At 39.6% G+C, this 12,835-nt stretch overlaps 1 protein-coding gene across 5 annotated transcripts in view; it reads left to right on the top strand.

The window, feature by feature from the left end:
* Positions 1–12,835, top strand: part of bend5 (BEN domain containing 5) — a 408,562-nt gene that overhangs the window by 215,809 nt on the left and 179,918 nt on the right. For all 5 annotated transcript variants that reach the window (XM_048211503.1, XM_048211504.1, XM_048211501.1 and 2 more), the window contains one exon: positions 12,418–12,634. In XM_048211503.1, coding sequence (XP_048067460.1) covers positions 12,418–12,634 — 217 coding nt within the window. The remainder of the gene's footprint in view (positions 1–12,417; positions 12,635–12,835) is intronic.

Raw genomic sequence — 12,835 nt, 5'->3', positions numbered from 1 at the left:
TGTTCTGATTAGTTTTAAATATTAATGTTCTGGTGTGATGTAATCCTGGGGGTCATTTTTCTCCATTTTACCCTATATCCTTGAAGAAATTTCCAATGTAAAATAAACGACCACACACCCACTTTCTCCATGCTGTTTGTTGACTTGACATGGGGGCTTTTGCACCGGAAAAAAGTTTTCAAAGTTCCCATAACTGTTGGCCGAAGTACCCGCTTTGTGGCACGTTTACACTGCAGGAACTTGGAATCATTTTAGTTAGGCCAATAGGAACGCCTTTTGGGGGGACTAAATTAGCTCTTACTTAGAGTAGGGTCTAACCAAGCACAATAGGAACTACCAGTGACATAAGTTTACGCTGATTAGCCGAATGCATGCCATACGAAACACTGGCACCCACCATTTTTTTTTTTAAAACATACAGTTTACATATGCGTACTCCATGAACTAACATACAGAAAGCTAATGTTAACAGCATTTACCTGTCACCTTTGTTTGCACCGTTGTGTTCAGCCTTGATGATATGTAGCACTGAAAGTTGTCATAGGAGATTTTATCTCTTAGCTCTCCTTTTTGCTATTTTAATCACATAACTTATATGTCTATATTCTATCTCCTTTATCACAAAACCCATGACACACAACAAAAACACAGCTACGATCACAGCATCCTCCAGTTGTTTAGCTTACCAGCTTACATCACTTCAGAGTTCCTACTGGTGGTGTGAATTCAACCACCCTGTTGCTACCCTGTTGCTAGCTCCTATAACTACCTGGGTGCGAAAGCCCCTGTGTTGTCTTGAATCAACTCTTGCATTATGTGAATGAGTTTGTGTGAGGTCAGTCTGCTGGGGATGAGATGATCTTGTAATTGATTGTGTAAAATGCATACGATAATGCTGACAACACAACAGAAAGTGAAACTGTGAGTGTTTAAAAGTGGGCAGGACAGCAAGTTCCTGTCTTGTAGCGTGTGCTAATCTTCAAGTAAAATGAAAGGTCCCGTCCTTTATGTCAGGATGTGTTTGTACCAACCATAACAGCATTAATCACGTGCCCTATGCAGAGCTGCTTTATTGATTAACCACTTACCGTTTAGCCTTTATAGCTCCTATAGCCTTTGGTGCAACTTTCTTTATTTTGTTCAAAAGTAATGAGTGCCAAATCTCTCCAGCGCCCATGTGCTCAGGCCGCATAATCTCACAGCTAATCTTAACTCCGACACACCCGGGATATTCCTATGCTCTCTCCATTTAGTTTTTTAAGACAGGCCAACATGTGGTAGTGCATCTGAATGTGCCGTTTGGTGTTCCGATGTTCTAGAATTATCCACCCAATATCACCCCAGAGGTGCCCGGACGCTCTTTTTGTCGGGCAGCAGTCATAAAGAGTGCTAGGTTGGAATATATTAGCCTGAGAGTTTGTCTCTTTCTCTCTCTCATGGGTGTACGTTTATGATCTGAGCTGTAATGAGTAGATGATTTACGAGCTGTGAAGGCAGTATGATGGCCAGGGCTCTTAGCACTAATATTACACGTGTCCCTCTGCGCTTGTGAAGAGCAATGCATCTCAGACTTTAACACGTTTGTGTGTGTATCACTGTGCTTACAGCGTATCACTCTGCTTAGTGCACTTACTTGGCATGTTCAACCACGATACCACTCAATAGACAAGCTATTTCACAGAATTCATAAACACTTGAGCTCAAATGCAGCTATGCATTTCAATCTAGTGAGGGTAATAGATCACGATAGACTCAGATTTAATCTGTCACTACTTATTAAATACAATAAACCCCCTATAGGCCCACTTTGCATCAGTAAAATAAAATGGTGTACTGTAATCAATGTCAGGAGCCTTCTGAAATTCGTTTTGGTGCTGATGCCCTCTCTGAATGAGACTAATGTGAAAAATCTAGTAGTTGGTGTAGGCCATTTTTTGGAATAAAGACCACATTTAAATGAAGGATTGCATCATCTAATTATCTTTCTATCTGTGTACATGGCCATAAATTCTTGGTTTCGACTGAATCTCTTTCCCCACCATTGTCGGAATGTTCTGTCATTTATGAGACAACGCTTCCTCGCCATTAAAGGGTTAGTTCACCCAAAAATGAAAATTATGTCATTAATGACTCACCCTCATGTCGTTCCAAACCCGTAAGACCTCCGTTCATCTTCGGAACACAGTTTAAGATATTTTAGATTTAGTCTAAGAGCTTTCTGTCCCTCCATTGAAAATGTATGTACGGTATACTGTCCATGTCCAGAAAGGTAATAAAAACATCATCAAAGTAGTCCATGTGACATCAGTGGGTTAGTTAGAAGTTTTTGAAGCATCTAAAATACATTTTGGTCCAAAAATAACAAAAACTACGACTTTATTCAGCATTGTATTCTCTTCCGGGTCTGTTGTATATCCGCGTTCACGACTCCGCAGTGACTCTGCTTCTTCTTCTTTCCTGTTTTACGGCGGTTGGCATCCAGCTTATTGGTGCATTACCGCCCCCTTCTGCTCCGGACAGTGATGCTGATGACGTGTTATGTAGTGCGCCCGAGCTTCGTTTACAGTCTGAGGGAGACGCACGCTGTATTCAAGCTATTCTACATTGTTTGTATTTTGGTATTGCTATATTTTTTAAAATGGTGCGTATGTGTGCATGTTGCGGATGTCCTAATCGCGTTATTGTCCGGAGCAGATAGGGGGCGGTAATGCACTAAAAAGCTGGATGCCAACCGCCGTAAAACAGGAAAGAAGAAGAAGAAGCAGCATCACTGTGGTGTGAAAGCGGATATACAACAGACACGGAAAAGAATACAATGCTGAATAAAGTCGTAGTTTTTGTTATTTTTGGACCAAAATGTATTTTAGATGCTTCAAAAACTTCTAACTAACCCACTGATGTCACATGGACTACTTTGATGATGTTTTTATTACCTTTCTGGACATGGACAGTATACTGCACATACATTTTCAATGGAGGGACAGAAAGCTCTCGAACTAAATCTAAAATATCTTAAACTGTGTTCCGAAGATGAACGGAGGTCTTACGGGTTTGGAACGACATGAGGGTGAGTCATTAATGACATAATTTTCATTTTTGGGTGAACTAACCCTTTAACTTAATTTTCCGTCATTTATGAGACAATGCTTTCCTGTCATTGGCAACATTTTCCATCATTTATGAGACAACGCTTCCCCGCCATTGGTGGAATTTTCTGTCATTTATTAGACAATGCCTTCTCGCCATTTATTTCCATCATTATATACGTTAGGGGGTACTATTATGCAACTTCTGAAAGAGTAAAGAATCTCATAATCAAAACACAGGCGAAAAAGGAACAGAAACAAGTGATGAAAGCATTGCTTCATGCATGCTGTAGTCTTTGAAAAAACTCGATTTTATTCAAAATGTTGCTTTTTTTATGAAACTTACCCACATTCAAGTGTTGATTAAAAAAAAAAAAAAAAGAATACATGAAGATATTTTTTTTTTTTTTTAAAGCAGAGTCTCTGTTCTTTCTTTTGATATATTGCATGTTTAGATATTTATATAACAAAATATTCTGGGGGCCATGAAAGTTTTGTGAAAACGGTCAAAATTGCTGGTGCTGGCTGGTAACTTTTTTAAATGGCGCTGACGGGGAAAGAGTTAAAGGTAGCAAAAAAAAAAAAAATTACTTATGATAGTCTTAAAAACATCTATAAAACAGTATTGAAATCTACAAACTAATATTGTTTTGCATCAAATGTAGTTGTTTTCGAGCAAAAGTAAGTTTAAGTAATGTTTAAGGAATTAATTTACAGTTACATTATAATAGTATGATTTCCAGCTTGTTGTATATTTAATGTTTTTTTGAAAATTTAAAGAAAAAAGGTGAAAAAATGAAAAAAAATATGGCTTTAAATAAAAATTGATTATTTTTTTGTGCTGATACCTGTAAATATGTTGGCAGGGCAAGTAGAACGACTGGCGAGCAGAAAAATATTTATTGTAGAGTCCTGATTATACAAATGTTGTGGCTTGTTGAGGAATGATGTGCTTTTCTACGCATACTCACTCACTCCTGGCGTAAAATCCCATAGACCCGAGTCATATCTAGGTACTAGAATTTCATGGAGACCTGGAGGTGGGCTCTTTTGAACTAGCCCACTAAGCAACCCACCAGATCTCCCTAGCAACCACACAGAACATCCTAGCAACTGCATAGCAACACACTGGCAACCACCCATGTGACTCTAGCATTGTGGCATCAAAGGTAAACACCACTATTTTTTTTTTTTCTTCCCCCCAAAAAATCAGGAAACATTTTTAATGTCTTATGTGGTTAATCAACGTAAAGTATAATGTCTATCCTCGTCCCCAAATTGGCTAATTTGGCCCCCGGCTCCCAGAGTAGTTTTATTCTCCCATCTCTGATCCTCTACATGCATTCAAAGCTCTTCACCATTTAGAGAATCACACAGTGAATTCGCACGCCAAAAACCCCTTATTTCAAACATACCATCGCACATGGACAGCTAGACCACAAAGCAAGCGAGGTTGCTTAGTAACTGTGCCATCCAGTGCTATTCTCCAGTCTGATTCATGTCCCAAATGATAGATCAATCACAGGAGGGCCACTCCACTCCCTCTACCTCTCATATTACGACAGAAAAATCGAGAGAAAAGAAATGGTATCAAATGTAAAACAATAAATGCATTAGAAGAGGGATCACTTGTTTGAGCAATAATTACACAATATGGGCCTGCGTCCAAAGTCAAAAGAGCCTGCGCAGATCTGAGAGTATCATTGTCGTGATGAAATGTAATATCCATATATGTAATAGATCCTCTTTTTTTTCTTCAGCTGTTTTTGTCAGGAGGATGAGAGACGAATTGTGGCACTTGACAGCTTCGTGCTCATATTTGAAACCATTTAACCTTCACAACATTAAGCAGATGACAGCCAGTGCTCTTAGAAGAATAGGGGAGGGCGACAAACGGAGAGCGAGAGAGATGGAAAGAGTCAGAGAGACAGAAGCCACTGCGATGACCTCTACGCTTGATTGATTTGAGAATATAGACAAGATGTCCCGCTCCGTATGAAAGCCAGCAATTTTCCCCCTCGTCTAGTTCTCTTCAGAGGGAAGCCGACAGCCGCGCAGACATCAAAGGCCCCGTCTTGTTCCTGCTAACGGAGTTGAAAAGCACCGCGATTGGGAATGACACCTCGGTACGGGCCCGGACGTTTAGCTAATAGCACGCACACACGAAAATAGAGATACAGTCGCTAGTCAGCGATAGCATTGCCCACTCAAGTTGAAGAAACTTTGGGTTTCTTTACTCTTTCTCTAACAAGTTATGAAAACTCTTTCATTTTTAAAGTCCATGACCTTGAGCTCCAGGCGTTGACCTTTTCTCTATATGGAAAGAGAGCCGAAGAGCAACAGCTCACTGTGTGTGTGTTCCTCGGGGTGGGGAGTGTGTATAAAAGGCGTTCGGGGGCAGCTGAATTGTTAAGCCGTGTGTGTGTAGGTTATTGTCCGCCGGCCTGTTTTTTCCCCCCTCAGACACACAGCGAGATAAATGTGTTTTGGAACGGGGGGCATTGTACCACATCCACCAGCACAGGGAGGCATGGGGCACTATCATTTAGATAAAACAAATTACCAGCAGCCACAACGAGAGAGAGAGAGAGAGAACATACATTGCAGCGAAGATAGAAAACGCCCAGCAGGTTCGAGATTCACCAGGCTCGCTCTCTCTCTCTCACATAGAGGGGCAACACAAAGCTATTTTCTCTGGCCAATAGCGGCGCAGCGGCGCGGGAAAGGCGAGCAGTAAATTCCCGCTGGGTAATTAAAATCAATAGCCACGACTCGCTCAGTAGCCAACAAGGTCAAACGCTGGAGAGGAACCGGGATAATGCCCAAACAGATAAATAAAAAAATAAAGTGAGGTGTCACGCTGTTTCATTAACCCTGCGTGGGGAGAGGTGTGTGTGTGTGTGTGTGTCTGCTTGGCAGGGTACTTGGGGTGCGTGGTGAACAGACGAGGGTCCTGAACCTAACCCCACTCAAACGCAGGCCAAATACTGCAGCGAGCTCAGCTAACCCTGGTCATGAGACTCGCACACATACTGTATATAAACAGATATATGTGTTTGTTTATAAATGAAATATATTTGAAATTAGAAGATGTGCATGTAGAACATTTTGCCTTTTTTAGGACCATTCTATCTTATTTTATTGTTTTGTTAAACGGGGAAAAAAATTAAGAAAAAAATAATTTAGTTATTTAAAGTTATTTAAATTGTAAAGTATGTACACAACCGATTCAAATGTTCAAGTCTCTTCTGTTCACCAAGGCTCCATTTTTTTGATCAAAATACAGAAAAAAGCCTGGTAATTTTGGTGAAATTGCTGTTTAATACCACTTTGTTATATTTTAAAATGTAATTTATTCATGTGAGGGTTCTTTGATGAATAGCAAAATTTGAAATAGAAATGTTTTGTAACATTACAATTGTATATACTCTCACTTTTGATCAATTTAACGCATCCTTAATGAGTATTAATTTCTTTACAAAAAATAAATCTTTTGTGAATCTAATCTTTAGTGTATATCTCATGGTATTTATTGAATCTCTTTATTGCAAAAAATGTTGTTCTTTAATGCATTAAAAAAATACTGCTTAAAATTACAGTCAGAAATAATGGGAATAATAACAGAAATACATTACTGTCACAAGAATAAGGGGTAAAATATGCCTAAAAAACATAATAATTATGAAATATATTTTGATGGTCCTAAATGGAGGCCTTGTTTCATTTGTCAACTATATTTATTTATTTGTTTGTTTGTTTGTTTACATTTTATTTAGATTTTTTTATATTGGGGACCCAGACACCCTATATGTTGGTTTCCCTGTGTCTATTCAAATGAATAAAGTGTATCTAAAGGCAGGAACACACCAAGCCGACGGTCGGCCGTCAGGCAGTTTTTCTTTGTCGGCCGACTAAGTTCAGTGTGTTCCGCACCGTCGGCTGAAGTTGGTCCTCGTCGGCCTTTTTTCGGCCGATTCGAAATGTTGAATCGCCGTTGGAGCTCGACGGTCCGTCGGGCCATCTGATCGTTCTGATTGGCTGTTCAGCTACTGCCGCCTGCTGTTTCGGAAAGGCATTTCAGATCATGCGGGCGCAGAACTGACGTGCTGCTTGGCCGTCGGCTGTTTAGCGTCGGTTTGGTGTGGCAGGGCAACTTTGGACACAGACGCTGCCGACGTGAGCAAACCCCGCAGTCTGCTTTCGTCGCCACTAGTTCGTCGGTGTCGGCTTGGTGTGTTCTGGCCTCAATAATTGAAGTCTTTCAGAACACACTAGTCACTAGTGCATTTATAGGTGGTTAATTAAATATGATTGAATAAAATTGTGTTTGTGTGTGAATTGTTGGTGTCATTTTGTTTTTTTAAGTGTCACAGAGTTAACATTGAGTTTGATGGGTGTGTGTTAAGATGTAAGTAACTGACAGCGGTGTCATGTGTTTTTCGTGATGGAGTACATTTTGTCCGCAAGCCTAACATGCATTAGAGATCATTTTAATGTGTCTCTTTGTTAGCAGTAGAGTGTAGTTTGGACCAAGCAGGCACCTGTCCTGTGTGTTAACAGTCTTTTGTGACATGCAGAGATAGCAGTATCGTAGAAGTCCCCCAGAGGATTCCTCAGCTTGATCGTTCATTTGCTGTCTTTTCCTCCACAGAGAAAAGCTAATTCACTTTCATTTCAGCTCAGCGGTTCACTTTGTTCAGGTTGCAGAGGAGTCTGTGTATATTCTGCAGTGTGTGTATTAATGAAGCTGTGTTTTGTTGGCATGCACTGTATGTGGCTGCTTTCATATTTGCATAGTTCTACATAGCTTTATTTCTCACGGGGTTCTTAATGAACATCAGGGTGGAACGTGCTCTTTTAAACGGCCAATCCCAACGCTGCACTCGAGGGGCTGGCTATTGCTTGGAAACAAGCTGAGCAGTGCATATGTTGTATGCATGTTGACAGCATTTGGAACAAGCCTATAATGTCCAAAATTTGATACTTATGTTGCTAGCTCACTAGCCAAGCACTGTACAGAATGTTTTAATAGTTTTAGCTTGATGGTGATCAGTGTCATAAATTTGCTTAATATTAAAATAGTGACGTAGATTCTTATTTATTTTTTTCTGAAGTTTAAACTTTCAAAATCCTAAAACTTATATTTTCAGGTTTAAATAGGATTATGAATCTCACATTTTCAATATAGTCTCAGGCTTTTGGATCCCACTGTATATGTCTGCATGTTTGTATGTATTTATGCGTGTGGGTAACTGAAGATAAGGGAGCAGGTGTGTGTTTATAACTTTTGTAGTGTTCAAACAAAGACACTAACCCAGTTACATCAGTGTACAGTGTGAATGTGAGTTGTTTAGTGGAATGGAATGAGATGGAAGGACTGGAGGTTGATTTTAGAGAGCTGTTTCCTCTCTCTTATCAGTATGGCCGCGTGGAAGCTTCTGTGCTGTTCACATCGATAGCATCTCCATCTGATCTCTCTCTCTCTCTTCCCTGTCCCACAGTCAACCCATCCCAGCTCTGATCTTTCCTCTCTTTCTCATCTTCTCACTATCTCCCTCCCGCTGTTATTCCCTCCATTGCCTTCTATCGTATGTTCTTTGCCTGTCCTTCACTGCTATTTGCTCTGTCTCTCTCTCTCTCTCTCTCTCTCTCTCTCTCTGCAGATGGTGCAGATTTACTTTCAGCAGCTCAACATAAAACTGATTAACAGCACAGTATATAATTTTATATGCAAATAACATTGCTTTCATTGTTCACCCTGCTCATTGTGCACTGCAGAAATTTTCATTGTTTACAGTTTGCTAGTAGTGTTTGCCTTCATCTAGATGGGTTTTTAAAGGGAGAGGCCTAGGATGAGAAAGAGAGAGAGAGAGCGGTCTGAACAGCAGTAATGTGAGTGACTATAGTAGATGTAGAGGATTGATTGGCCTGCAAGTTTTCAAGATTATTTACAAGATTATAGTATTATATTTTATTTTATTCACTTCTCATTTTACTTCATCTCAATGTTTCTTCACTTTTCACCTCTTTTCTTTTCTTTTCAAATCAAAAGTAAATAGCCATGTCAGAAAGCAATTGTCTGCCAAAGAATCTTATTCGCTGCCTCTGAATACATGAAACGTCATTTACAGCACAATGAAACAGAACGTTAGGCAAGAAATAATGTAGCTTGGCATTTTATTTTATCGTTCTTGACTTGATTGAATTGTGGTTGTGATAATATGATAAATTAATTATGTTTCCCGCCTACACTCTAAAAAATTTGTGTCATTTTGATAACCCGGCACTGAGTCAAAAAGGGACGAGCCCAGCACTGTGTTGTTTTAAATAAAATAGTCCAGCATGTTGGGATAAATCTTTGACCTAACATGCTGGGCTGTTTTAGTTAACTCAACTACTGTTTTACAATTGCTGTATTGCTGGGTTAATATAAACTCAAATTAGGTTGGAAATTACCAGAATTACAACACAGGCAACAATAATAATCAACATTAATTTATCAGCAAAAAAAATTAGAGTAAACATAATATGTACATGTGTATGTGAGGGAGAAAAAGTGCAGAAAAGAATGACAGCTTAACAGTTGTACGGCTTATACAGTTAAACAAAATTGCTCTTTAAAAGTTTAAGTAAGGGATAATGTACATCCAGCCGGTTGTTATCTCAGAATAAACCCTGACAGGGTGATCAGGATCCCAACGTGAAGTGGAGGGGACTTGCATCAGCCCGAAGGAGTTTATTCGGCGATAACAACCGGCTGGATGTACATTATCCTGCTAACTACACGGCTACTTGCCACACAAGTAAATAATCAGAGACGAAATATTGATCTGAGCTGAAATATTTTATTAGCTATTTAAACACAAAGCTTCCGCGGAGAAAGCATTTGCTAGTGCGGCAAGTTCAAACTAGACGGTCACTTAAGGTATACGGTACAGCATTTTGCCACATAAATAATTATGGGGATGAGGGACATTGATCTGAGATGGAACTGTTTTAAAATCATACCTGTTTGTTATCTTAGAATCCAACAGTGTACAAAACAACAGTCACAAAATGGCAGCAGCTGCGTTTGCATGGAACAAGAGAGAGCGAGTCCACGATACTGGATGGCATAATTAAGAAACTATACACAAAATATTGATTTGAGATTTAATATTTTATAAGCTCACCAAACGCAAAACTTTGACGAAGAAAAAACGTTCCTAGCAAGCGAATAGCGCTGCTAACTTCAGTAACCTGGATGAGCCTGTGTTATCTGTTTTCATTTGTTATCTGGGAATAACATACCACTGGATGGCGCGTTTTACCAGTCAGAATCAAGTATTCCACAGAGCTGTGTAATAAAATTTAATAACTTGCATATAAAAACAAATTTGACTATATTTTGTTTATTTTTTCTCCATCCAACGAACACACTAGTAATGCTACAACCAAATCATCATGCTTACTGTCGGCAAAAAAAACAACAAAAAAAAAACAAACATAATCACTGAAATTTGGAAAACACTTTGTAGTATAGCAAATCAACAGAATTTTACCCTCTCTGTTTAAAATCATTTATAATCAATCCCTTTTGAGTGCAATTCCAGTTTCCGCTCATCAGTCACCTATCACCACTAAAGTGGTTTGTAGTGTTAATTTCGTCAGACGAGACGAGACGAAATATGTTCGTCAACAACCTTTTTTTTTCATGACTAAGACGAGACGATGACAAGACTGCACCACTGTCCAAAAACGCTGACTAAGACTAAATTAACATGCATTATTGTTGACGAAAAAAGACGAGACGAAAATGTTTTGTATGAAATAAAAACTAAGATAAAATCTCTCTTCATTTTCGTCTACAATCGTCTCTGCTTTTTCATCAGCTGTTACGCCTTTAAAATATTCAGAACGAGTTCGCGGCTTCGCGTTGTTGCTCAAGCTAAGCCTCGTTGAAGCCTTGTTTACACTGCATGCGTGTGCGGCTCGTTACGGCTCCGGCAAGGTGTTGTTCCGTCCTCTGCGCGATGTCAACTCAAACAAAGAAATTTCAAGTTTTTCAACTTCGAATCTCTTGTCGTCAGTTTCTAGTGATGTAAAATATGAGCGGGAGTTTACACAGGGTGATTATTTTGACTTTGTTTTGTATTTGAGCTGCGCGTCTTGGAGGCGAGGCACCTATCTTTAGCGAAGCGGCGCATCGAGCCGCTTCTGGGACGCTTCTCAAACGCACCGCGGCGCGGCTGGTGTAAACACAAGCATTGACTAGAGTGGCCGTGTATCAGCTCCGGTAGCCGCGTCGCAGCCGTAACGAGCCGCACACGCGTGCAGTGTAAACGAGGCTTTACAGGTCTCATACGCCTGTGGCTGCAACACGAAACTGCTGAACACACAACACCCAAAGCGAACACGAGTGACGAGCGACGACGACATGCTAGCTTTTGAATTGTGTTGGTTAAAATAAAATACTCTTCAGAACAGGTTAATCATTTGTGAATGTGTCTCCTAAATCAGAAATTGAAAACCAGACATGTTTAACATTTGCATTCAACAAAAATCTTTCAACAAGTGTATTTTGTCAGGTAATTATGACATTTAACCAATGTTTGAGATATGTGAAACACTTTTTTTTACTGAAATGTTTATCAGTAATAATCTCAGTAATAATGTGTTATTTTTAAAAAAAGACTAACATTTTTTGACTAAAACTAGACTAAAATGACGAGACTTTTAGTCGACTAAAACTTGACTAAGATACCTTGAGTTTTCTTTTGACTAAAACTAGACTAAAATGACGAGACGTTTAGTCGACTAAAACTTGACTAACAAAAAAAGATATGTGAATGACTAAATATGACTAAAACTAACAAGGACATTTGGCACAAGACTAAGACTAAGACTAAATTAAAAATAGGTGACGAAATTAACACGGTTTGGATGTGAGAGAAAACAGGACTTTTAAAAATCCTCCGGTTTTAAAAGAACAGGTAACAGTGGTATCAGCACACACAGAACCATTTGTGTTTGAACTTATGTGACGTGCATGCTCTCTTTCACATCCGCATTCCCAACCCAGAACCGTTGGGTTACTGATTATGAATGATTATCTACCCAAATTAGGTCAAATGAACCCAGCTTCCAACAGTCTCAACCCAGCATTTTTTAAAGTGTATGCAGCCTTGATTACATCAGCTAAAAAGTGTCAGAGAATGTTTACTCACTATAATGGTTATGAACACAAACTGTTTTTTTCTATTTATTTATTTCGCATTAACACATGAATGTTTATTGAGAAAGCAAACAGGGCGCATTTTATTGTCACGTTGTCTTTCTTTCTTTGTCACAGGCAGAGATTGCCAGCCAAGAATGTGTATTACTATCGCTGCCCTGATCATAGGAGGAACTATGTGATGTCTTTCGCCTTCTGTTTCGACCGTGAGGATGACGTTTATCAGTTTGCATACTGCTACCCGTACACCTACTCCCGTCTGCAACATTACCTGGCCAGCCTGGAGCGCCGAAATCTCGATTACCTGCAACGAGAGCAGCTGGGCCTCAGCGTGGTAAGTCACTGCATGTTTGCACATCTGCTTTACTGCCAAGTGGCAACCTCGCCCCGTTTCTCTTGAAGCCAATACGGAAATGATTTAAACTGCAATTCATCGACTGACCGCTAGGGACATGCTCCAAAAGAGAGCATAATCTCATTGAGCCCCATGTTAAAATGCCCAACTTTACAGCAGAAAAAAAACATGTTTATAGCC

This window comes from Megalobrama amblycephala, linkage group LG12 (genome assembly GCF_018812025.1).
Source record: "Megalobrama amblycephala isolate DHTTF-2021 linkage group LG12, ASM1881202v1, whole genome shotgun sequence".
Classification (NCBI taxonomy): Eukaryota; Metazoa; Chordata; class Actinopteri; order Cypriniformes; family Xenocyprididae; genus Megalobrama; species Megalobrama amblycephala.
The sequence above is the reverse complement of the archived record's forward strand: the minus strand, read 5'-3'. Positions and strand labels throughout refer to the sequence as shown.